Source organism: Ciconia boyciana, chromosome 1, assembly GCF_034638445.1.
Source record: "Ciconia boyciana chromosome 1, ASM3463844v1, whole genome shotgun sequence".
NCBI lineage: Eukaryota > Metazoa > Chordata > Aves > Ciconiiformes > Ciconiidae > Ciconia > Ciconia boyciana.
Window position 1 is genome coordinate 188,306,215 of NC_132934.1, and position 26,279 is coordinate 188,332,493.

At 37.0% G+C, this 26,279-nt stretch overlaps 1 protein-coding gene across 6 annotated transcripts in view; it reads left to right on the forward strand.

Annotated features, from left to right (window-relative positions):
• The window catches only part of LRCH1 (leucine rich repeats and calponin homology domain containing 1), a 143,534-nt gene that overhangs the window by 49,449 nt on the left and 67,806 nt on the right, over window positions 1-26,279 (forward strand). For all 6 annotated transcript variants that reach the window (XM_072850200.1, XM_072850198.1, XM_072850197.1 and 3 more), the window contains exons 2-3: window positions 18,795-18,939; window positions 22,104-22,230. In XM_072850200.1, the coding sequence (XP_072706301.1) occupies window positions 18,795-18,939; window positions 22,104-22,230 (272 nt within the window). The remainder of the gene's footprint in view (window positions 1-18,794; window positions 18,940-22,103; window positions 22,231-26,279) is intronic.

Genomic DNA, 26,279 nt, shown 5'->3' on the forward strand with positions numbered 1-26,279 from the left:
AAATTTCAAATGGAGTTAATTCATTGTATTAATAACAGTTCGGGTGGCTGGTAGGAAAAATCTAGGGAACAAAAGTGTCTGGCTTGGCATATTTGGGAAGGTGCTATGGCGGGGATAGTACTAGGGGTCACATAACTTTGGTCAAGAGGGTGCAACCAAGGAATCTAGCCAAAGCAAACTGGAGAGGATTTATGTAGAAATTTGGATGAGCAGATGCTGTGGATGGTATAACTGAATTTTAGAAGAAACCTTTTTTAATTCTGAAAGACAGTGTGAAGTCACAGCACTTTCAGACTTGTGAAAAGTGTTCTAGATTCCTGATTAAATGTGTTCTACCTCATCCATGTCCTGCAAAGAGGATAACCACCACCTTACCCATATCATGCAAAAAGGATAATAATTTTGAGCCCAGTCTAAAATCAGGAATATTTTTCCTGTTGTTTCATGAGTTTTTGATTGAACTCTTAATCTGAGTACTGTATGGATTACCTGTCAATCTGTGTGATCCTTTTCATGTTCATATTACTCAGATAGGGATTTGGTTAACTTTTTCGTGAACTTTACAGTTCACTGAGCATTACAGTGGTGTTAGGGAACTTTATAGTTCACTAAACTTAGGACACTGAAAAATTGTGTTTAGGATTTATAATCAGTATGTAAGTTTCTTGAATGCTATTTTCACAATTCAGTGCAAGATTAGTCATGTTGCGAAGTCAGTGTTGGAAACCCATGTGAAAGCAAAGGGTATAGTTCCTTGTTCAGTTGGATTTTCTTGGAAGTACTTAAGACCGGAAAGCTTCTAGAAACATGTGAAAAGTTTATATTGAAGTCTGGAAATCAATTTTGAAGGGATCTGGCAAACTTTCAGTAGCTGCCCTTGTAGTGCAGAGTCTTATGCATAGAAACTGTAGGCATTGGAGTTCGTTTATCAGTTACAAGTTTTAAAAATCAGTATATGACTTGCTTAAAATACATGAAGGACTCAGAAATCTTAAAAGGCACTTTACAGTACTGCTTAATTAGTTTTAAGTGAACTTAAAGCTTAAAAGAGACTTTTAGCCTGTCAGAATTGGGCTGTGAAAGCTGCTGAAGAACAGTGAATGAAAGCTACTGAATTGTTTGCTTTGTTGGCTGTCAAAGAAAGGCTGTATTTCTTATTTGTTATACCTTTCAATGACTGGCAGAGAGGTTTTGCCTGTTTAGTTGTGGTTTTGGAAGATAATGTTGCTCAGTGACCAAGTTTCAATAAGCTGTACTGAAAGTTGTTATACGTTGGTGCAAAACAATAAGGACCAAAGAGCAGCTGGAAATGACATGAGTCTACCACAAGCAAATAATTTGACAATCTGTAGACAGAGAATGCAGAAACAATTTAAAATATGTAGACTGCTCCTGCTGGCAATAAATTCCCTTGTCTACAACTAGAAGCAGCTTGAGGCAACTCGGTGATATGTTTTTTATCAGTTGCTTTATGTTCTTATGCCAAAAGAAAAGAAATATATATTAACAGAGACTTCAAGTAATTATTTCTGTGCTTAAGGAGATTTTTTTCCATGCGATCACTTAAATATAATATTACATGTGTAATAATAATACTTAGAATATTATAGTCTGAAGAGTTAGTATGTTAGTGACACTGGAGCTTTTGAGGGTTTTTTTTTTTACCCATGTATGTTTATAAGCGTAGCATATGCAAGGACTGAGATTTCTTCTCCCCTATTTTCTTGTTCCAGTCAGTGAAGAACTGTTCTTGTAGCAGTCATGTAATATCTGAATTGAAATTTACTTTCTTTTAAAGAAAACCAAAAGAGTTTGGGTGCATTTAGATGCATTAAAATGATTTTAATGATTAAAATGATTTAAAAAAACCCACCTTGGTCCAACTTTTTTATAGCTATTTAAAATAATGCAGTCTTATTTGTAGGAGGAGTTCTGTTTTTTCTAAAACATATCTGTGCGTTGTAATCTTAATTTGTTCAGGTTTCCCCTAAAACAGATGCAGTTTACACTGTGATCCTAGGCCACCATATTACTAATTCATGAGAAGAAAATATGTTCAGTTTTAAGGCATTGTCTTCCAGCATTCAAAACCTGAAAAAAGGATGGTGGTGACTTTGCATTTTTTCCTTTCACTATCAGTAGCACGAAATAATATAGGAGGATAAACTCTTAAAAAACCTACTGAAATGGGAGTCATCTGCATGCATTGCACATCTGAAGTAGAACTGAATTAAGTGGAGAAAATGCTCCTGCTCTGTTATTGTCTCTGAGGCTTTTTTCCAATTTTTTCAAATGAAAAAGTGAAACTATGTTTTTATGTCCTTGGAAAAACAAAGGCAAGTGGTTTGGTGAGTACTGGCTGCATTGGACATTCTCCTGCTGAAGGAAAAACAGCAGAACCCCAGCTCTGCGTTCCCTTCCTTTCTGTCAAAGGCATTGATCTCACAGATCTGTTAATAACTCCAATTGAGTCATTCCTTGATCCATGGCCCTGAAATCTTTTTAAGTGTTGTGTCCTACATGCTGCTGAAGAGCACTTATTCACTGAAGCTAAGCAAATAGAGGTTTTCCAGCTCTCATTGAGCGCTGTTATTCCCTCTTCTTACTTTGTGTCTTCAACATATGCAAACATGAATTGCAGCAGGACTTCACTGTGTTTTTTGTTACAATGTGCAGTGTCCTGCAACAAGTTGTGCAGTTGTATGATGAAGGGGATGCTGGTCAGGTCTCTGTCAACCTTTTTCTGCTCCTACCGATGTCCTCTGACAGCCAGTATGTTCAGTGAATTGCTAGCTTGGCCACATTGCCTAGTTTCTATGCTGCGGTCTCTAAAGAGGCTACACTTATCATGTCTGAAGGAAAGGCTAAGTTCCCTTCTTCCTCTGTGCATGCTAGTATTTGTTCCTCTCTTTGAAAAATATTTGCATATAAATCCAGTCTATATATATTGTTAATAAAGAATGTTCTTGGAACTTGGCTGCAATGTCCAGGCTTGTAACTTACCTTGCCTCCTTGCAGCAGTTTTTGTTTCTCAGTAAAAAATGCATAGTGGGATAACAAACGAGTCTTTTCTGACAGAAGTTGTTGAGGTTGTTTGCTTGGATTCTGTTGCATTGGGAAAGACACAACATGAAATGGAAATGCTAGTGCATACCTCTGAGTTGTTGACATTGACTGGGAGTTTTTGATAAATGACTGATGTCATTTCACATCAGAAGATTGTCCCACAAGTGTAGTGCCCACATACTTTATTAAAGTAAGTTTAATCTATCCATACTTGGTTCAAGAGTTTTTATGGTGTAAAAGAGGTTTGTTTAAATAAACCTCTTTTTACAGGTTTTTTAAACTCTAAAATAAGCCTTAAAATAAGCCTACGTACTCTCTTTTTTGAGAGTTTTATTTAACCTCTAAAAAGAGCTTTGCTAGTGGAAAATGTAAAGAACTGTTTTTTGTGTTCATACTTGAGATATGACTGATGTATTAGTGGGAAGGAAGGATGTGCGCAAGATTCTTTTCAGATGCTTGACAAAAGTAGACCTGGGAAAACTTGGTAACAAATGGCAATAAGTGTATGTTTCCAAATAATCCATTGGTAAAGGTTGTCGGGTTATTGGCTTAATTTACTAAAGTAAATTAACGCTTAAGCTTGCGTAACATTTTACTGTTATGAACCTGTGATGGAAATTGCTGTTGCTTACAGTTTTGTTTGTGAGCAAAAACTTGGAATTTTTTTTTTTTTGGTGTTTATTGTTTTCTAATTTATTCTTTAATTTCAATGGAAGTAGGTAACTTATTTCTGAGACAGGAAACTTTGTTATAGAAACAAAGCATTTTCTAGTGTCATTTTTTTCACCCAGTGTTGCATTTCTTAAGCATTCTTATTTCTTTGTGGTGAGAACACAGACTTACGACAACAGTCAGGGTATATTAAGTGTTGGAAACATTCATTGCTTTATGAAGAATGGTCCAGAAGAAAGGCAGCTGGAAATTTAAAGAGTCAATAAGCGAAGTGTCTGCTGTAAGTCATGAGTTCATCACTTGTAATTGGTAAAGGAAGAAAACCTGGATATGGCGCTTGTAAAGATGGTCACAAGCCACCAGTATGACAAATCTTAAACATCTGTTTTTGTCCTGAGGCTGTATCAGAAGATGTATTTCAATAGGGACTAGAAATTCTTAATGATGTTACACATGGCAATGTTGTAACGTAATCCTCCTATGGAGGATTATCTCCCATTTGTGTTCAAGGAAGACGACTTGCGACTGAAACAGGTGCAGAAAAGGTCTACTTGGATGGTCAGGAAAACTGTAACGAGGAAACTGTAAAAATCTAGCTTGTTTATTAGTCTTGCAGAGGAATGACTGGGAGAAGATATTGTTCTCATGAATATATCACAGGAAAAAAGATGGGAGGAGGAACTATTAAAAGGACAATCTTGATCATCCCTACATATTCATGTGGACGGTTATATAGAAAGTGGACTGCAGAATAAGAAAAAAGCCTCTTGCAAGTAAGGTATTGGAGAGAGATATAGGAGAACTCGTTATCTACAAATGTTTCTGGTAAAAGACTTCAGATGATATAGCAAACCTTGATAGATTCTATCTTAAGCTTGCTGGCATTCTGGCATTTAAAATTATGAGATGCTTGATTTAAAAGCATAAACTAACCTTTTAGCAAAATTTTACCAACCTTTTAACTTTTTCCATTTGTTAGAAGAGCGTGGTATATAACAGATATTTCTGTTCTCAGTCAACAGTTAAAATTAGCTTTCTGTGAAATCAAATACTGTTGTATACAGAAAACAGATGAACCGATAATTTATAGCACAACAGTTGTGTAGTATCTTGCACAGCATATGTAACTTTGTGATAATGTAGTGTTTTGAATAACACCTTCAGTGTATCTGCCAAGTGTGCTGGCAGAGGGCTCAGCACGAGCCACATTAGAACCTTTTTGTGTTACAGTTGATTTTCTGCTGTCTGTGTCAATCTTGAATAAACAAACTTCAGAGATGAGACTTTCATTAAGTAAGCATAGAAAACACATGGGAGTATTTGGTAATGCCATCTCTTCAGAGAGAGGTTGGTTGCTAGTTGAAATGATTCTTCATTTCTGGATAATCAGAGCCCTTTTTTTTTTTTCCCCCAGAAGTAAAATATATTTATAATTGTATATTTGCTAGTATATCTCTTTAGAGTTCTTCCCAAAAGAATGAATTTCCTATCCAAATTTTTGAAGAGGCAGGGGGAGAGAGGGAAGGGACGAGAGCTGAGAAGTGTATACATCAGTCACAAAGAGCATGCAGTTTTGTAAGAAGTCCAAATGAACATTTTAAAGGTTCTTGTGAACTCTTCGGCATTGTTTTCTTTTTCTTTTTTTTTTTTGAGTAAAAAGAGGCTGAATTGGGTGTGAGTTAAATAAGAATACAAGACTGTTGCTTTTCTTATGCAGGAAAGAAATTGAGCAGAATGCCATGTAATTTTTTGGTTAAAACCACAGTTCTCTCATTAGGCATAACTTCTTACTGGGCATGACTAAAGCACTTGACGCTCAAATACTGAGTCATGAGAATGTATTTGGTAAGTCAGAGTCCTGATAGGAGCAGTTTTAATATTGTCTGAAAGGTGACAAAATCGGCTAAATCACCAGCAGATCACTTTAACTACCTGTATATTAATGAACTTGTTGAGGGTATGGTTAAAAAATGTCAGTTACTGAGTCAGAATGTTTAGGAGGTTAAAAGTATCAGTTATTGAATCCATGAGTTTTGCAGTGCATTAATGACTTCAAAATTGAATTAACTCAAAATTGCTGACCTGAAGTTCACAATATCAGTGGAAGTTTAGCCACTGAGTAATAGCAGCAGTAGTATGAGGTTAGCAGGTTTAGCATCCTGAACACCCAGGTTCAGCACCCCCACTGGTGGAAAAGTGTTGAAAATGAACAGTTGATCTCAAACATTTTAAAATGTATATGCTGCATAAACAAACCAAGCCAAGAAGTTAAATACTTTATAAATCTTTTGCACTTTCTACTGCCGCACTTGAAGGTGTACTCCCCAAATCTCCAAGTTCTAGTCCTGAAGCCTTTAGCTTGATTCCTCTTTTCACAAAACCTGACTTGGATTGCAGCAGTGTGTATATTAAACTGTTAATTGTCACTGATTTGAGCAGGTTCACAGGTTGTGCAGCAAAGATTATTTTTCTTCCGACAAGGGTAATTTAACCCCAACTGCTTCATTAAAGTACTATTGAATTTTATCAGCAGGAAGAAAGCAGATTGAGTAAAACATTTTTAAAAAATATAACAACAATGTACACTGCAGTTACTGGACTTCTTAAATCTAAGATCTAATAGATCTGGCTTACACTTTCCTTCTACCCATCAGGCTATGATAACTAAAGGGAAATAATGCTGTCCGTCTGCTCTTCACAGGACTCCTTATTATCTACCTGTAGGTGTCTCATTTGGGCCTGAGTAAACTAGCCATTGTAGACTCTTCAGGATTAGACCTCAGAGTAGGTAGTTCTTTACATCTTGTTTTAATTATCGATGAGGCGGGCATAGTGAATAACAATTTCCTGTCCCTTTCCTGCTTTATATGCAACCTGTTCTGTGTCTGTGGTAACCCATTGTTACCACATTGAGAACACATTAGCCATCAAGCAAAGAGGAAGATGCAAGGTAAGATACGCATAAAAAGCAGAACAGAATTACTTGGGAAAGAGAACTCAGTCCAAAATGATTCTTGCAGAAAAATATCACTGTAGTATTTAGTATGCAAGATGGAAATTAGACCTCCTGAAAGGTAGTTTGAAAATAAAAGAAATAAGGAAGTAGAAATGAATCTGTACCAGAAGCAGGAATTATAGGCCAGGCTCAGTATGCTATATAGATGAGCATTAGTAATTTTGTGCATTTCAGAAGATTGTGAAGTGATCCGCCCTGAACATCCCCCCCCCCCCCACTACCCCCTCCAAACCAAAAACCAAACAAAAAACCCCAACAATATGAAGGAAGTAAACCAGAAGGAAAGATTCTCTTGTCCCTTCAAAATGCACATTGCCATGCAGTTGTTACATCCCAATAGCACTGATGTTTACCTGTGGTTGGAGACTGACTCACAAGTGCTATCAGTATCTGCTGGCTTATTCCCACCTGCGTCCCCCAGCAAGTATTATGGCAAGCATAACATGGTTTCTGCCTGCCCAGTCACAGGCCCTGGCTTGTTTCTAAGTAAAGGGTGTGTGTTTTACTTTCTGCACCCCCACCCCCAGTCTTTTTGCAGTCTCTGTGCCTGATGTCTCTCATCTTACAAAGATGTTAGATTAAAATCCTGATGTAAACTGACTTGTTAAAACAAGTAAAAAAAAAAAAAAGTTTCATGTGTTATCCATCAAACCCAGCCCCTCTCCTGACTGACAAGCAGCATACTGGATGAGATACCTGTTTTTGTTTTGTTTTCCCCAAAGAAGTCAAGGTTCTTTGATTCTGAAGAAACAAAAAATGAGAAGGCTGAGAAATGTTGTCTTAAACTTAAAAAAGAGCTATAGGAACAGTTACATAGGATAGAGATCTTGGTACAAAATTTACAGGTCTGTAGTTCTAGTGGTTCCAGCTAGGTGGGTTTTAGTTTGGGTTTTTTAAGGATAGAGACAGTATGTACTGTGCTTATTTTGCTTTCAGTTCAAGGAAGTCTTTCTATTATTTCTTTATTTTTTTTTAATCTAGGAATAGCCATTTGATTTTTGGTTATTTATTACAATTTAATTTATTTGTTTATTCCAGGATTTTCTTTCTTCTTACCAGAGACTGAGGTACTGTTTTCACGGATTCCTGTTTTGTTTAGAAGTCTGAAGTACTACTTAGCCATTTCTTTCAAATGTTGTACCTCCTGTGTAATAACCATATAACTAGTTCATTGTTTAAGGATGTGCTCAATAGCGTAAGTCAGCTTCTATGGTACAAAACAGATTTGTGTTGATAAGCTGTTACAATTATGTTGTGCTGACTTCAAGAACCATTGCGGGAGAAGTACATGAATAATGTAGATAAGGTAGATTAATCCTGGCATCTGTGGGAGATGGGCAGACAGAAAGGGAAGTGATTAGATGAGTAATACTCTGCTTCCCATGTTGCTGTAAATTAGTATCAGGTAGCTTTTTCATGTCTTTGCCCACATGCCTTTGATATACCCAAAGATCAAATAACTTTTGTTCATTTCCCTGTTCATAGCAAATTTTCTTACAGAATGTGAGACGGTTCATATATAAAAATGAATTAAAAAGAAACAAATCTAGTATTCTAGTCTGTCACGTGTGAAAAATAATCTTCAGAGTGCAGGCTACTTCACAGAAACTGGTTTATGTGCAACTTCTACCAGATAGTAAATGTGAGGTAATTCCTCTTCAAGCAAGTCACCGAGGCAGAAAATGCATAGCATAAATAGTGTCCTCTTTTCACAGCCTGAGGAAAAATAATAATAATAATAGCCATTAAAATAGAGAATGAAGTGAAAAACAAACCTTGACATTGCATTCAGCTTGTTCCTTCTAGTAGTATTGTCTGTGGGCTGGAAAAGGTTGTAGACCACTAGATTACATCCTGCTGTTTTTGAGTGCATCATGTGGAATTCCCCCCTGGAAGTGGAAGGTGTTGGTTTCAAAACACCTTTAAGTGTTTTGAGGCAGCTTTAAGAAAGGACATCTCTGTGGCTGAAACAAGAGATTCGTAGAATCTCTAGAGTACATAACTCTAGGGAAACTAGAGAGACTCTAGAGAAACTAGAGTACATCCATGGATGGATCCACCACCATCTTTGGGATAGAATGTAATTCACGTTTGTTTCACGTCTTTCCCTTTTCTCCAATAGGTGAAACTTTCTTGACTGAAATAAGGTTGTGTGCCTGTGTGTTTATATACACATGTCCACAATTTACACCTTTTTGAACTTTTGTTTTGAATTTGGTGAAAGCTGTGGTTACTATTCTTCTTTCAGAAAAGAATTTCGTAATCCAAATCTTCGACCTGTGAGAAGTCTCTAATATACCTGGAAGTCCCCTTATAGCCTACAGTTTACCTGATCTCACAGCATTCCATGCTAATAATTAAAATGTATCTGTGATGGCTGAAGCTAATCTTGAGGACTTTTCAGTATCAAGGTATACTTGTAGTTTTTTGTTTCCACAGAGGAGGCAGGGAAGGTCCTGCTTTCATATGGGTGGTGTTCCCTATCAAATTTTCTTTCATGTGCCACTATGAACAGTTTGGGCAGACAACTGACATTTAGTTTGATACTGTAAGGATGTTCAGCTGGATAGTGTATGATGTGAACACTTCAGTTTTTGTTCCTCCAGTGCTCTCCATCAACCTACTATAAAGGCTGAAAATTATGAAGAACAGTTTTTAAAGTTTTTAGAGTTGGGTGAGCATTTCTTCTTACTGCTACTGTGTCTGAGAAAACACCCAGAGTCCTGCTGAGGCTGACTAGTACAATACTGGAGTGATACAATCCATTGATCCTTCCTAGGGTTGGTTGTTTATTAAGGAGTGAAAATTAATGACTTGTATCCTCCCTCTTGTGTGGAAGGCATGGGAGAAGGAGGAATGCTTCATGGCCTGTGAACTGGATTTCATACCACATGTTATTAAAGGTCATTCTGTTGATGGCAGTTGTTTTCTGTCTGGTATTTTTTTCCATCTCGCGATATAAGTGTTTGAGTGCCTGTATTGGGTTTACGTGGCAAGATTTTGGTAACAGGGAGGGTGCAGGGGTGAATTCTGTGAGAAGCTGCCCCCATGTTAGACAGAGCCAGTTCCAGCTGGCTCCAAGAGGACCCGCCACTGGCCAAAGCTGAGCGCATCAGAAATGCTTGTCATGCCTCTGTGATAACATATTTAAGAAAAGGTAAAAAATGCTTTCTCACGTGGCAGCTGTGTGAGAAAGGAGTGTGAAAAATGTGAGAGAAACAGTCCTACAGACACCAGGGTCAGTGAAGAAGGAGAGGGAGGAGGTGCTCCAGGTGCTGGAGCAGAAATTCCCCTGCAGCCCATGGAGAAGACCATGGTGAAGCAGGTTGACCCCCTGCAGCCCATGGAGGACCCCACGTTGCAGCAGGTGAACATGCACTGAAGTAAGCTGCAGCCTGTGTTGAGCCCACACTACAGACTAGGCTTCCAGCAGGAACTATGGTCCATGGAGAGGAGCCCACACTGGAGCAGGTTTTCTGGCAGGACCTGTGACCCTGTGGGGGACCCACACTAGAGCAGTTTGTTCCTGAAGGACTGCACCCCATGGAGAGGACCCATGCCAGAGCGGTTCATGAAGAACTGCAGCCCATGGGAAGGACCCACGCTGGAGAAGTTAATGAAGGACTGTAACCCATGGGAGGGACCCATGCTGGAGCAGGGGAAGAGTGTGAGGTGGAAGGAGTGGCAGAGATGAAGTGTTAATGGACTGACCACAACTCCCATTCCCCTGTGCCCTTGGGGAGGCAGGGGCTGGGAGAGAAAGTAGGAGACTCATGAGGGAAGTTGAGCCTGGGAAAAGGGGGATGGGGGGAAGGTGGTTTTAGTTTTGTTATTATTTCTCACTATCCTACTCTTATTAATTGGCAATAAATTAATTTCCCTAAGTCGAGCTTGTGTTGCCTGTGACAGTGAGTGATCTCCCTGTCCTTTCCTCCACCCATGAGCTTTTTCATCGTGTTTTCTCCCCCTGTCTTTCCGAGGAGGGGGAGTGATAGAGTGGCTGGCTGAGCACCTGATGGCCCGCCAAGATCAACCCACCACAGTTCTAAATCTGTTTGTACCCACATGGAGATCTGCAGGAAGAATCCAGTTGTTTTACAGTATGTTTTTAGGGAGTCTCATGCACTTCCACACCAGGTTCATCCTCGGTTTGTAAACAGAGCCCCCTCAGGTACTATTTTTTCTGCCAATCTTAACTCCAAACAGTTGTCCTAAAGAGGAAGAAATAGAAGATAAAGGAGAAATTTAAATGTTTTATTTTGCCACCTAAAGGCAGGTGCAATAACAAGGCAGATTGCTGTATTAACCTTCTCTTTATGCTTCCAGGCTTGTGATACTGTTTTCAGCATGTTTCTTGCAGAGACATTTCCTTTGTCTCTTTGGAATTGGAGCCTGCCACAGAGCTAATCGTAAGAATATGCTTCAGTTTACTGAGTTACTGCTACTCTTTTGCTCCCTCCTTACCCCACCCTTGTTTCACACAGAGGAGGCAGAAGACCCTGAAGTGACATTTGCTCAAAGTTTTGGTGTCTGGGAGAGGTCGCTTACGCTGTTCGATTGCTTCAGGCTAGTTAGTGCACTGCCTGAGAAGAAACGTAGGATGCATGTCTTATGCTTGGCTGTGCTTTATTGAGAGGTTACAGGGCACTGTGAAAAAGCAAGCTATGTATTCCATAGTGGAGTGGCAGATGAAATAGAGTAGAATGGTAGATGAGGGTTGTTGGGGAGTAATAAGTTTGTAAGCAAGGTCTTTGTCAAATGTATCTTCTAACTTTTAATGCCACTTTTGTCTGAAATAGGCCAAATGTTGTTATAACTACAGAGAGCTCAAGGATACCTCAGATTCTTACACCATCTGAGGGAAGGCTGGGGAAAAACACTTGAATGTGACTTTCAGAATAGACTTTTTTTAAAGGCTTGACCTCATTAGAACTCAGTGTATATATTTGCTTCCTGCAGTAATGGTTGCAAGTGAGTAGCCTCATTTATCGTATTTTGAAAACTGTGGTGGGAAATGGATTCACAGAAGTGCGGGGGTTTGTAAAGTGTACCTTCCTATTTCTGTCCTTTTCATGTGCTGTGGATGGTGTCTAGAAGAAGGAAAGTCGAGAAACACCGTTACAGGGTGTTGGCCAAGTCTGTGAGATCAGGACCCCCTCTAGTGGTGACACCTCTGCCAGACTCTACGAGATGCTGTTCTCAGCCTGTTGGTTTCCTTCAGTCCTGCTTTTTTTTCACCTCCCTCTAAACCCCACGTTTAGGTCCCATCTGATAACTGTGGTGAATGTGTGTGATTCCTATTACAGTTGTTACTTTGACAAGCAATACATTGGGTTCATTCTGACCATCAGCAACACAGAGAAGACAGTGTTGTGTTGTATATCACTACTGTTAGCTCTTTAACTTGCCCACGTATTACAGTGCTATGTCAAGATGTGGAATAGGGAAGAATCAGAGGACTCACATACACAATGGTAAAGGAGAAACTTTTAATGTGTTAAATCACAGTAATGACAAGAAAAGTGGATACAAAAGTACATGTATGATCACTTTGAAATTTGCGACACCTGTAGTGTAATCTTAATTTGTTTGTGGCTTTGAGGTGGACATTTTAAATGTTAATGCTTAAATTAACAACGGGAAACAGATGGAAAAGGAAAACATGCTGACAGTGCTCCAAAAAGTAGTGCTTAGCAAGTGTGTGAAACAGGAGAGTCTCTTCATAATCTGTTCAAAATATTCTTGCAACGTCTGTACATTTTTATGTCGAACTGCCTGGGATAGATGCACTTTCTACATGTTTTGAGTCAGCAGTTATACATCTAGACTCAGTAGTGTTGATCTGTGTGTCTAAATGTTACTGTTATATGTTATTGCATCAGTAATTATGACTTTCTCAGGAATCAGCATTGGAGCTACTTTTTTCTCAATCTGTTACGAGTTGTCATTTCAGAATGAAAAACCTTGAGTCCATGCACTACTATGTTATATTTTTTCTTACATGGAAGCAGAATTGGTTTTACTTTATTGGGCATTCTTTGTCTTCTGTTACTTGTTCTTCTGTCTGCTAAATAACTTAAATAGAAATGTCTCCGCGTGAAGAAATGCCATGCATTCTTTGTGGCATAACTGTCATGAACAAACCAGAACGCGTTTGATGCCAGAGTCAGTGGAGGTCTTTGCTGCCTCTTTTTTGTTTGTGTAGCATCACTGTCGGTAGAAGTTGCTGACTACAGTAAAAGCTGGCTGTATGTGCAGGACATTATTCATTGATACTGGCAGATAGAGAGGGCAAGTAGTTGAGACAAGGTATGCTGCTATGCGAGATAATGACAAGTTGTAGGGCATGTCTTAAAAGTATATAGCACTTTATATAGCTGCATGACTGTTTTCATGACTAATACATAGCATTTGTCTATAGAATGATGCATTTTCCTACCATTTAGGGGGAAAAATTGGGTAAAGGCTAGAATGAAGTAATTGCTTCATTAGACACCATTGACTATTTGATTCTGATAGGTGCAATTACATTTGATAATAGATCACTCGCCTTCTTTGCCAAGGCAAATATGGGTCGGATATAGTGTTGCTGAAGGTCTGAAGTGCACTTAAGTAGATATTTCAAAAGTTACCCGAGATACAATGCCATCAATTTGTGGCTTCAGTTATCAATGAAGATATACTTAGCTAATATGAAAATACAAGCTTCCTAAAAGCCTAATAAAAATATGGATGTTACAGTATAAAAGGTAAAACTCCATACAGTTGTCATGTCATATATAGACTTCTTTATGTATTTCCTAGCATTCTTATTTGCATAATTTTCCCATGAAATTAGGGTTGAACTTACTATTTTTTTAGGCTCTTAGAATGAATTGCTTGAATTCTTTGTCAAATCCAATTCAGACATCTCATTTGAATACCTTGAATGGTATCAGTGCAAATGCAAATAGCTTCTTCAAAATAATTCCTGCATTTTATTCAGTAAGTGCTGAAGAGTACAAAAATAGGAACTTGGTGGGCTGGAGTTAAGGTTGTTTGGGTGATTTCTTTACCTTGCAATTTCTTGATTTCAAAACTCCATATCAAATACAGATACTTCTTTTGTTTCAGATCTTTCTGTCTCTCAAATTTCCTGCTCAGTGGTGGATAGATGCTTCCTTGCATAATTCCAGCTTTTGTCTGTTGTAGGTTTCTGTGTTAGAAGTATAAATTTAGTGTGAATTTTTCTATAATCTGAAAATTTAAAATCACTGCTTTTTGATAATACTGCTTTCATTAAAATTCTTGGCTAAGATTTGTGATATGGTAATGCATATGCATATTTATTTAATGAATTGCTGTTCTGACTTAAAGATTTAAATTGTTTAGCTCTCCCATGAATAGTCGGCAATTTTTATTTAATAAGGTATTAATAACTGGTATTTAATAATGTATTGCTAACTTGAAGGTAGGAAAATTGGAGCACTTTGGTAACCTTACTGAAAAAAATTGAACTACATGACTTCTAGTATTATTCTGTTTATTTTGACAATGCCATTTTGGTTTCTGCAGTGGCAGTATTTTCTATCTTGTGTATATGTATAGTGACAGTTGGTGATCTGCCTGTAAAGCATGAAGTCAGAAAGGTCCTAGTCAGTGGTGGTACTTCATTGTGGTAGGCATATTCAGAGCTATAGGAATTGAAAGGTTTTGCCCTGAGGACGGGGTCAGTTATCACTGGTGTGATGGCAGCATGGACCCTGACTGTGCAGTGTGCCAGTCACCAAACAAGGCTTGGGGTCTTCTTTACCAGTCTGAACTCTTTGCTTTTTATTGTTCACTCCCAGCTAAAGAAGTGCTTATTTTGTGTAGTTCCTGTCTAGCTTCCAACATAGTAACAATTTCTCATACAAAAGCCATGTCATTGCGCCAGAATTGTGCTGACTCTTTTAAAGATCAAGATTCCATCTAATATTTTTCTAAACTGGCTTGCTTATTTTGTGTGTTCTGTTACTTTATTTTGCAGTTTTAACAAACTTGTTCTTGGCAGGAAAAGATGAAGTGAAGCCAGGTGTAGTTTGAAAACATCTTGATATCACAAATAATGAATGAATAGTGTATTTCATTTAAAACAAAAAGCTCACTCCAGTGCATGGGCCCCCCCCCCCCCCCCCATTTGTTTATGTTTGTGTCACCTATTTCATAATAGGAGTTACAGGAAATAGTCACCTCAGGTGAAACCTACCTATACTGTCTTGGCAACCATGAAATGTACTTCTGCCATCATAGATTCATTAATTTGTTAGATCTCCTTTGTGTTAGGTAGCATAAGCAAATTAATAAAATTCCTTTAAACATCAGCAAATTGCATCTCTGTTCATTTCCATTTCTGTATCAAAAGCTGGTCTGTACAGTAACGTCATTATTATTAATTACCCTGAAGTGCTATTCTTCAAATTTATGAAGCAAAGGGGATGTGTAGCTTAGTGATTTGGGAAGTGTAGAGTTAAAAATTTACAGTAAGAAAGTAAAGGTTTGCCAACTAATTATTTCTGTATTTTAAAAATACTTTCAGAAGTTGTTTAAAATTTTAGTTTCTGTATTATTTTTTCCCTAAATAATGAACCCAAGAAAGCCTTTGCAAAATATTTTTCAGAAAGTTTATGAATTGTGAGAGAAATAAGATACATGCATGCTGTTTTTCTCAGTATGTTCAAAAGGTTCTGCAGTTTCGTTAAGGCTTAATCCTTACATTTTTTCTAGAACTCAAATGTAAAAGTAAACCTGAAATACATAGAGACTAATTGTAAGATGCAGTAATTCAAGGCAAAAGTACCTTCGTATAAAGTAATATCAAAATAATTATGTAAATATCAGAGGTTTCTGTACATGTATACCCATGCTTTTAAGGTACAGTATAAAATCGTTATGCAGGCTGATTTCCTTACTGTTTCTGAAGGCATGGGCTTTTCTGTATGGAATTTTCAGAGACACCTGAAAGCTGCTAGGCTTTCTTCACAGCTGCATCATGTTCAGAGGCTTGGATTCATCCTATAATTGAATAAAAACCATGTCTTTTTTTAAATTTTATTTTGCTTCCATTTGATCAGGGAAGTCTGTTTTTTGGCAAAAATTATTGTCACTAGTTTAAAAAAATATCATGAGCATTCTGTGTGTCAGATTCCATTCCAGTATTCTGTTTCTCAAAGACATTCAGAATGATACCTCTTCTCAGTAAATTATGGTAGCAAACTTCTACTTTTTCTATTAAGTTATGTTACAGTGGTATTAAATAAAATGTATGGGTTTTATGGCTCTGCCTTATGCTGTGAATAGAATTGGGGGGTTTTTTTTGTTTATTTAGGAAGCATCAACAGGTACAAGTGAAATGTTCTTAATCTTAAACTGTGATAACTAGACAATAACAAATAATTTACTTCCTTTGTTGTAAGTTAATTCTTGAATTCCTTTGTTGTATACATAGCGTGTCCTATAACCCATGGTCCTGAGGATAACAGGAAGGAATTTGTCTGTTATGTTCTGTGGGTTTTTTGTTTTGTCCTTCTTCAGATTAACAGAGTTAAAGCCCTTGAGAACAAAGGATAGTAATAAAATAAAAAAAAAAATTAAAAAGCATTTTACTTTCATAGTAATGTGTGTTGTAGGAGCAGGGTCAATCCAGTTGCTGTTCCACTTTTTTGAGGTGCTAGAATCTTTCAAGGGCAAGTCAAATGTTTTGGCAACAGTCCCTTTTATTCAGGTAAATGAGAAGGTAAATGAGAAGAGTCATGAAGATGGAGTTTAGGTGGTAGGCTGCAGTTTTAGTAACTTGAGAGGAAGTAACATTTTTGTGTTCCCATTTTTGATCTGTGTATCGCTTGAGAAGGATTGGATGAAGGATGGGATATCACTCTCCATGTACCATCCAGTGCCATGCAGGTTGTCTTCAGCCTAGGCCTAAAGTTCAGTTAACTCTTCTGGATCTTGCTGCTCCTTTCCCTTTAAAGTCAGAAACGAGCACTACGTATGTGGCGATGTCACTGCAGAAAAGTGTGGTTTAAAAAAAGGGAAGGTTTTCTTTGCAATTGAATTGTAAAATATGAAGCTCCCCTGCATGATTCCAAAAGTTAGAGCATGGCAGTCCTTTGTTAATATCTGATAATAAACATAGCCAGGAAGGCAGCAGGAGAGGGAACCAGTTGTAAGTTTTTTGGAATGCCATGTTAGTAAACAAATACTCTCATGCTAAATAGAAAACAGGAGAGGATTAAAGCACTGCAAGAGAGGAGCACTGAAGAGCTTTCCCCTTTGAAACAGTTTCCCCTTTGCAACAGTAGAGTTGCAGAGAGTTTCCCCTTTGAAACAGTAATAACATTCACTCCAACAGGGAATGCTTTAGTTTGATGGCAGAAGTGAAGGAAAGGAGAAGCGGAGGTAATGCTGCATCTAACTACCATCAAAGCCTGGTAAGAGAAAGCAGAGCAGTTCAAGCATTGCTGTTGTATAGTAACTTAGAAGTGAATAATTTTGGTCGAGGTGCTCAATTCAACCATACTGCCATTTAGGTCAGCAGGGCTACTCTCAGTTACTGCACTCATAGTCTGTTGCTGTTGTCTTGGTAGAGGATGGAATAATGAAACCAACTTTTTGTCGTAAGCAACGAAGTGAAGCAAAGTGGAATCTGACAACGGGCATAGAGTGTACTGAATTTCAGCTCGCATTGCAGGAGACAGGAACAAAAAGAAATATGATAAAACCTTCCTACTGACGATAGTTTTGAACTCAAGCTGTGCCTCTGCGCAGCAAACTGATGAGTCTAGAACTGCAAAGGAAGTTAAAAAGATCCTCAGGCTTCTGCCTGTTTGTTCACAAAAGCAAAAAATTGTTTTATGGCCCTAAAGAGAGGATTCAGATCATTAGCACTCTGAAATTGTATCTACTATACTTTGGCTGCTTTTCCTTTTATGTAGTTTAAGAAAGTAAGCTTTGAAATAAGCTTTGAAAGATCAGGGAGGAGGCTTAAAATAGCAGCAGTGAAGAAGTGAGGAGCTCATCAAGTTCCATTTTTCTTTGTATCCTTCCCATCAGACTTCTCACTTTTTCCCAGGTACATTCCTGTTCCTTCCACTTAAAACAGGTGACTTCTTCGGGTCAGGTTATCCGTCTGGTGGTATGGGTAGGTGGCATTTGTGTGGTTTCTGATGATAAGACATGTTTGTTCTGCAACACTGTTGAAACATTTCTTTGAACTCAATTAATGCTGTTGAACGGTGGCATGCATTATTATTTTATGACTTGAGCTCACATCAGTATTATGATTCCTCATTTTTCATAGTGTGGTAGTTAAGGAACAAAGCTCAGTCACATTTCTTCCTGCTGATTTTCATTTGTGTCTGTGTGCTTAAAATGAGAAATAAAGAACAAACAACTGGTTAAAAATCAAAAGCTTTTGTTCTTTGGGTACAAGCACTCACTTGGGGGATTTGGAATCCGTCATTGTTGTCTTGTATGTACTTATACCATATATCAAATCCATTCTTGAAGGTCTTCAGCATTTCTTTTATAGGTAACATTCTTTCATAATTGATTGAGATCTGAGAAATACAGGTCAGTTTGAAGTGTTACCCAAATAATTTTTTTTTTTTTAAAAAGAAATTAAGGATACAGTCTTTGTTGTTTGTTTTCTCTAAATGCTATCATTATTTGCAGATGTCTAGCTGTGTATCAGCTAGATCTCTGAGTATATTATATGAGCTTTGGAATCTATACTTGTTCTGTTTGCAAGTATTTCCTCAGCATATTCAGTCCTGCAAATAAGTACTTTTTACTAGACCGAATAAATTTTAATTGAATGTTTGCTCTTTTATACACAGTCTGTTCCATTTCAAGATTGTAAAGGTTAGCGCTAGTTTTATTTTCCGTAATAAAAACATTAGCTTAATTTGCTGTCTCACTGTAGGATTACATTTATTAATTTATTTTAATAAAGGAGTGTAGCTTTTCAAAGTGTATCTTTCTGACGGTTCAAAAAATGTACCTTCTCTTTTTCTCTTCTCAGATTTATCCAAGAATAGATTAACTGAGGTTCCTACGGAGTTGTGCCATTTTGTGTCACTGGAAACACTAAATCTGTACCACAATTGTATTAAAATTATACCAGATGCCATAGTGAACTTGCAAATGCTAACTTACTTAAATTTGAGGTAAGTTTAACTTTGCCCCATTTTCTGTTTATTTGAAAATGTGTAAAGCTTTTTTTTGTCTGCACTTTATGTGGTTCTGGAACAACTGACTACATTTTTCATTTTATTGGAAGTGATAGTGCAAAAACTCATTGCCTGTAGATACAGCTCTGTATGAAGACATTGTAAGGGCCAAAATGTAAAACTAATTAAGGAAAGACCAAGCAATATTAATCCCTTTCATTTATTCTTCTACCAAATTCAGAATGCTAATCACATCAGCACAGTTGGTTTCTTTTAATTCCCTTCTGATGATAAATTTTGTGAAGCTTGACATGCTTTTTGTAGTTAAAAAGATGGAGGGACAGAGACAGAGGATTAATGTTTTTTTCATGGGGAATGGAAAGGAAAAGCTTGATACTTTATCACTAGTGTCCTCTTATTATGCAAGAAGTATACTTACTGCCTTTTTGAGGAAGGGGCAAAGAATTAGTCGCCTTTGTGTCTTTCATGAAAAGTGTGCATGAATACTAATTGGTATAGAGAATTGCTACTGGTTAAAGTGCAGGTGAATGCACATTTACTTTTGAGAGAGGGAATGTCAGCACTTTTTCAGTTGGGACGGGATGTGGAGGTTTATTTGCAGTTGAGTATGTAAAAACTGTTATAGTGAAGATGTAATAATCTGTTCTTTGTGAGAATGAGGTTTGGGCAGGGGGCAGAGTGGCTCTTGGGCTTTTAAATTCAAGGTATGAAGGCTTGGTCATCAGTTTTGTAAACACTGAGGATCTTTCTTGAGCCTTGCTGTATTTTTACTGTACTGCAGTGTTGGCCACTGTGGGACACTAATTTTGGCTCTAAAAATTGAAACAGAATAATGTGTCCTGATACCGGCACGCATGGAAAGAATAGGACTTGAAACTTTGAAATAGTGTTTGTTAGATATACGTAAAGAAATTAAGACTGGATGAAATTACTAAGTTAGTAAATTAGTAGATTAATTGAAAAGTAAATTAAACTAAAATCCTAAATTAGTAAATTTAGGAATTAGAATGAACTCAATTAGAACTCAGTGTAGTGATGGAATTTGTATGAATCATGACAAACCCAAAATAGTTACAGAGTTAATATCACATAGCACAGTAAATTAGACAATCAAAATGAAAGGAAATTTTTCAAGTTTTGCTCAGTGAGGTCATTTCCCTCAGTTTAAAATCTCCTCTTCACATATGCCCTTCCCCCTGGGGGAGGGGGACTGTAGTCACTGTAGTTGAACACAGTGATCAGTATGTAGAAGAAGGAAAGATATCCTTGACTTGCCAACCATGTTGCTTCTTGGCAATAAAAATATTATAGATTTAAAATGAATATTTTTCTGCCTGTTACCAGCAGAGCCCGTATGTTAAATAGAATTAGGAAGTGATGCCAAGAGATATACGTAGTCTTTGGGCTTTGGTGGATACTGTTCATATTTTATTTAAAGAAATTCCTTTTAAACTAATGATGATTTATTACTCACTCGCTCTGGTTATGTGCTGTTCCTTATCTCTTAGTGGGTTGCTTCTGAGTTCTATAGAACTTAAAAATGTTTTTTACTTAATTTTTTTTTGTCTGATCTGCTGCATAGTGTAACTTCTTTAGATTCTAGGCTTCCTTGATTTGAGTTCTTTAGAACTTAAAAATTATTTCTACTTATTTTTTAGAATAAGTTATGTCTTGGTCTATAAGTAAAGACACTAGAATTGAGAATCCCGACTCCACAATAAGCCTTGATTCTTTTTTCAACCACTGCTCATTAGTAGTTGAATTTCTCATTTTTAATATCCTTGGGTTTGTTATTTGATACCTGTTTGTTATTTGATACCTGTCTGTGTCTCAGCCTGTGTAACAGAGATATGATGATAGTTTGCTTTGTAAAACATTTTGAGACTTGTGTGGAGCATGAATATATGTCTTTATATGTAGTTTTGTAACAGACCACTGGATTGGCAGTTGAAGAAGAAATGTTTTGAGACTTGTGGAATTTTGATTTTTGTTTCCTTTTGTTTCAGTTCAGTGTTGCAACTCTTACTGAAATTACACAGGACAATTTTTACCATCTGTTTTCAGAGTTCAGTCATGCATGTTTGTTCTCTGGAGCCTTAACAGTCATGCAGAAGCTAACTAAAATGGTTCTTATTGGGGTGCTACTTTAAGTTACTGTTCATTGTTTTCCTACGGGTTAATATCCATTTTAAAAAGTCACGTTTTAAGAAAACCTTCAAATATTCTAGGAAAGACAGTAGTTAATATGTTATTCTGTTTAGCTTAAAGTTTCTTCTGGGAATTAATCCACAAATCACAAGAAATTAATATTTTTAATCATTTGGAGATCACAAAGTGTCATGGCATTTGTCATCTTTAAGTTCTAGTTTCTTGTGTAATTGTTACTAGAATGAGAACCTAAATCTTTTGAAAGTTTTCTACCAAATTTTGCCTTTCCTTGCAGCTCCTCTTCATGAAAATCTTCTGCTCACTTCTACACCCACCCCACTCCCCCCCCCCCCCCAAAATATGGCATGAATAAAAAAATTGTTCTAGCGATTTTAGGAAAAAGTAAGATACTGAGATAAAATGGCTCAATATGAGTCTTGGAAAGAAATGAACCATTGATGGTCATAGAATTTTTCACTGTATTTACCTGGGTTAATATCATAGAATCATAGAACAAGTACCAAGTAATCCTCAACTATGAGTTTGCTTTAAAGTAATGGAGAAAATAACCATTTTATCTGTAATTTATTTATTTGTCTTTCAGTTGGAACAAAACATACCCACTATACTGCCACATAAGACCATAGGAATGTTTAAATACTTGCAAAATACTGTCTCAGTTGACTTTCTTGTATTCATTAGGAAGGGAAACGGCTGTTCTAGGTGACAACCAGACTTGTTACAATATTATTAAACTGATATAATGCATTTTTTCCAGAGTGGTAATATTCCACAATACTGTTTAGTCAGTAATGCAGATATTTTTGATGTGCAAGTGTTTTCTGAACGATTGCCATTCGAGAATTTAAATTTTATCTGCATGTAATCTGACCCATCAAAATGAAGGAATTTTACAACTCTCAGACTTTATGTGAGTATACATTAGAACGTCACTGGTGTTTTTAATGATTGTTTTTTTTGTTTTGTTGCAGTCGAAATCAGCTTTCTTCTTTGCCAGCTTGCCTGTGTGGTCTTCCTCTAAAAGTCTTAATTGCAAGTAACAATAAGCTAGGTTCCCTTCCAGAAGAGATAGGTCAGCTAAAACAGTTAATGGAACTGGTATGTTACTGATCTCTTTTTATTTTTTATTTTGACTTTGTATTTAACTAGAAACAGTAAAATTCACTTTGCAAATACATTTGAACAAATGCCTAATACTATAATGCAGATTAAAAAATTAACTTTTGAACTTCTCAAGTGTGTTGGGTAGTAACACAGTAATAGTTTCCTTTTTATTCTTCAGGACCCTTCTAAACAACATCACTGCCCTTGATTCATTCAAAATTCGGCTTCTGAGTTCATCATCTTTACCAGTTTTACTTACCACCTGCACTGGCTCCCTGTTTTGCTGTCTCAAGTCCCTAGTTCTGGCATGAGGCTCTGCAAAGCTGTATCCCCTGCTGCAGCACCCTCCCCTTCTGCTTCCTTTCTCTCTGTTACTACTATGTGTTTACCACATTGCATTCCACTAGTGATACTGGTCTTCTCAGTGTATTTTCCTTTTATTTCACTACTTTTGTCATGCAACCTTCCTTTCCTGGAACACCCATCTGAACAGATTTACAAAACTATTATATGCCTCTTGTTTTTGAAGCTGTCCACGTGACTACTGTTTCTGCAAGCAGTATATCTTCTATAATAATCAGTAATCATCTATAATATATTGTCTAATAAATGAGAATCTGAAAAGGCAAAAATTATTTGGTACCTTAACTTAATTGCATATGTTTTTTTAAAGTTTGCATGTGGAAAATGTATATAAGAGAATGCTTCCCTTTTTCTCCCTTTATCTTCCTCTTTTGTGTATTGTAGGCTGAGACTCTGAATTCTCTGTGGCATATGTGTTACATCTTCTGGTTATTTTTGTTCACCTTGAGCTCTTAAGATACAAATTGACAAATAAACTACATTTTGACACTGCTAATTTATCCATAGTAAAACAATGATACTTGAACTTTTTTCCAGCTGCTGCTATCTCCATTGACTGCATTTATCTTACGCATCTTTCTGGTATCTGAAAGTGCCTGTTTATCATATTATTATTTTTGTAACAGTAGTTTCTCTACTAAATTATGTTACAGAAAGCAAGGTCAGCTCAATTTAGGCTCCAGTCCTGCTACTGGTTCTTAATTTGTGGAGTGAAGTGGCAACTGTTGGGGTGCTTTTCCTTTAGTATTCTTTTTGTGCAGCATCCTGTGGTATCAGGCTTCTATTATTTATTACAATGGATCTGGCTGTTGGTGAGGATTGGGGGTAGTTACCTTTTCCTTTCTGGGTTATATCTGAGATAAAGACTACCAAGTTTGTTTTGTTTGGTTTGGTGAGCATTATTAATTTATCTTATCAAATGGGGGGGGGGGTGGTGTGTGTGATGGGTTTAGTTAGATTACTGAAATGGTTTTGATTTAATTAACCTTCAAAAAGATGTGTTAGGCTATAGCATTGTTTCTGTTGTGCTTAAAATAGATTCAGTAAAAGATTATGGTTCCAGTTTTATATATAATTAAAGTTGAACAGTATTAAACACATTCTAATTTAGGGGATAGGATGACTGAATAGATAATAAACAAAGATTGGAACCTGTTAGCTCTTGATTGCTTCTAGTTTAAATGTAGCCTAGCTTAGTGGTGGCGGGCTCATGTGAAATAATCAAAAGACTTGGTCTGATTCTGTCTGGTCAAAATCAACCTGTTTTATTTGTATTAACTGAGGTCTGTGATAATATTTTCAGTAAAGAGTTGCTGAAGTGCTTTCATATCTAATTTCCTCTCTAATTTCAAGTTTGAACCCTCCCAGTAAGGTGAACTAGCATTGCTGATGCTGGTAGTGTTTCATTTGTTCATAAGAGTTTGTACATAGCTTAATAGTAGTCCTTATCCTTATTTGAGACTTTTCAAAAGTTAAAAACTAAAAGCTTGAAAATCAATGTAGATTATACTCAAAGGAGATAGGGTTTGTTTTTTTTAAACAAATCATATGTTTAAATTAACTTCTGGAATACTGGATTTTCATATTGCTTTCCAGTTATAGTATAATTTCAGTGTTACTCTTTGTCATGAAGAACACAACAATTCCTGTTCTAAAAATATTTCAAATGAGAGGCTATAGCAACATGTCATTTTGGTAGCCTAGAAGAATTATGAAAGCTGAAGGTCTGATTCTTTGTGATTAGAAGGTGTGGGGGGGAAGTGAATAACAAGTTTTTGTTAAAGTGGGCATGGTTCTGTTCAGATGACCTGATTACTTAGTTTGATACCACTATAAGTGTTTAGTACGTTTCCAGTGAAATGAGTTGCATTATTTATCTGGAAGTGACTAAAATGTGATGTATTGGAAGAAGCAAATAGTGGTAGGATTGAGAGCCAGTATCTGTACTGGCATATGTAATATAATGCAGTTTAGATAATAAGGTGATCATTGTTCTAAAATGAGTTAAAAAAACAAACCAAAACAAAAACCAACAAGAAAAAAAAAGATTAAGTCATGCTGCAGTTGTTTCACAAAACATTCAGCTGTGTGAGAGCAATGCCAGCCTGAACAGCATGTGGCCTTCAAGCGACACCACCACCCAGCCCTCTGGCAGGGCGTGGTGTTGTTTTGGGACATACGCAGTGCTGGTGCTGAGCTGGCCCAGGGGATGGGTCCTGAGAAGTGACAGATGCCACCTGACTGCATTCAGTTCTTGTATTACTAGGACTTTGCCAAGCACCCTCAGGTTTTCAGAGTTTTACAGCTTTTCACAGGCTGCATGCAGTAAAAGCTGTGTGTACGTAGCAAATGGATTTTGTTGTTGTTGTTATCTAACATTTTGAAACAAATTTTACCTCTCTAGTCACTCTTGAATGATAGTTTGCTGCAAATTAGGTTAGATCTTTCCAACTAACTACTTTCTTCCTTCTCTCCTCCAAAATAGGGTAGGCGATTCTTTTTCTATTACATGTATATATTTATATAAATTTCATACTTGTGGCATAGAATGGCTTAGATATTACATGCAGTAAATTTGGAGGTATTCTTTTCAATTTTAGGGTTCTGGGTTATATAGATCTGACAGCTATCTTACAAGCATCAAAATAACATATAAATTATTCTACCTGCAGGATATATTAAAATTATTTGCAAAATTTGGTTGGGAAACTTACTTTTATTTGCAGTTGCATAACTCGATCATACCTCTACTGTCAGCCAGGATGTGTGCAAAACTGGTGTGAAAATAATCTGAACCTTACTTTCCATCAAAGAAAAGTAATTGGGCAGAGATGACTCATTAATTGCACCCAAAACTATCAGATATACAGTAAAATTCTGTTCTCCATCCTATCAGGCAGTAGTGCACTTCTGCCTTCTTCAGGGAACAGCCTTCTCCATCTCTGGGATGCTCCTGTCTCATGTTGGAAGCCTTTAAGTCTCTCAGCTGGGATTTGGGTACTTCACCTCATTCATCTCATCTGGGCCAGCAGCCTGACCAAGTGGGACCTGCTGCCTTCTGTTTCCTAAAAGGATCCATGTGCTCATGCACGGCATAACTTCTTTTTACCATTCAGTATGGCTTGTATGTCACAAGCTCTGACAGAATCCACGTGCTTTTTAGGAATGACAACTCAGTGGGGAGTCCAAAGTTTTAAAATGGATGTAAGGAGGAAGTTTACCCCTATTTGGATGGTTTGGATAAACTCCTGTGTGTCATAAATATTTTAATATGGAACCAGAGTAGCATATTTGGTTTTGTTGTTTATATTATGCTGAATTTTATTGGTTTAAGACAGTTTAAACTTTACCATAAACAAAAGAAAAATGTTGATGGTTTGTATTTGTTTTCACACGATTGACTTCATGCCACAGAAATCAATGTTAAATTTAAATACACCTTACATTTCTCTAGTCCTGAGAAATTGTCTGTGTTATCATGGCAGGACAAAATAGAATTAATGCTTAATGCAAGAAGTCTGATCTTCAGCAAACACTAGCCCCTGGAACTTGAGTAGGTGTTTGGACTTCAGTTGTCTGCAGATGTCCATGAAGCGAAGTTCCAAACTGCTGGTTATCTAGTTCTTTTAAAAATTGATTAGCCTGAAAACCATAGGCATTTGACTTTGATAGTATTGCTT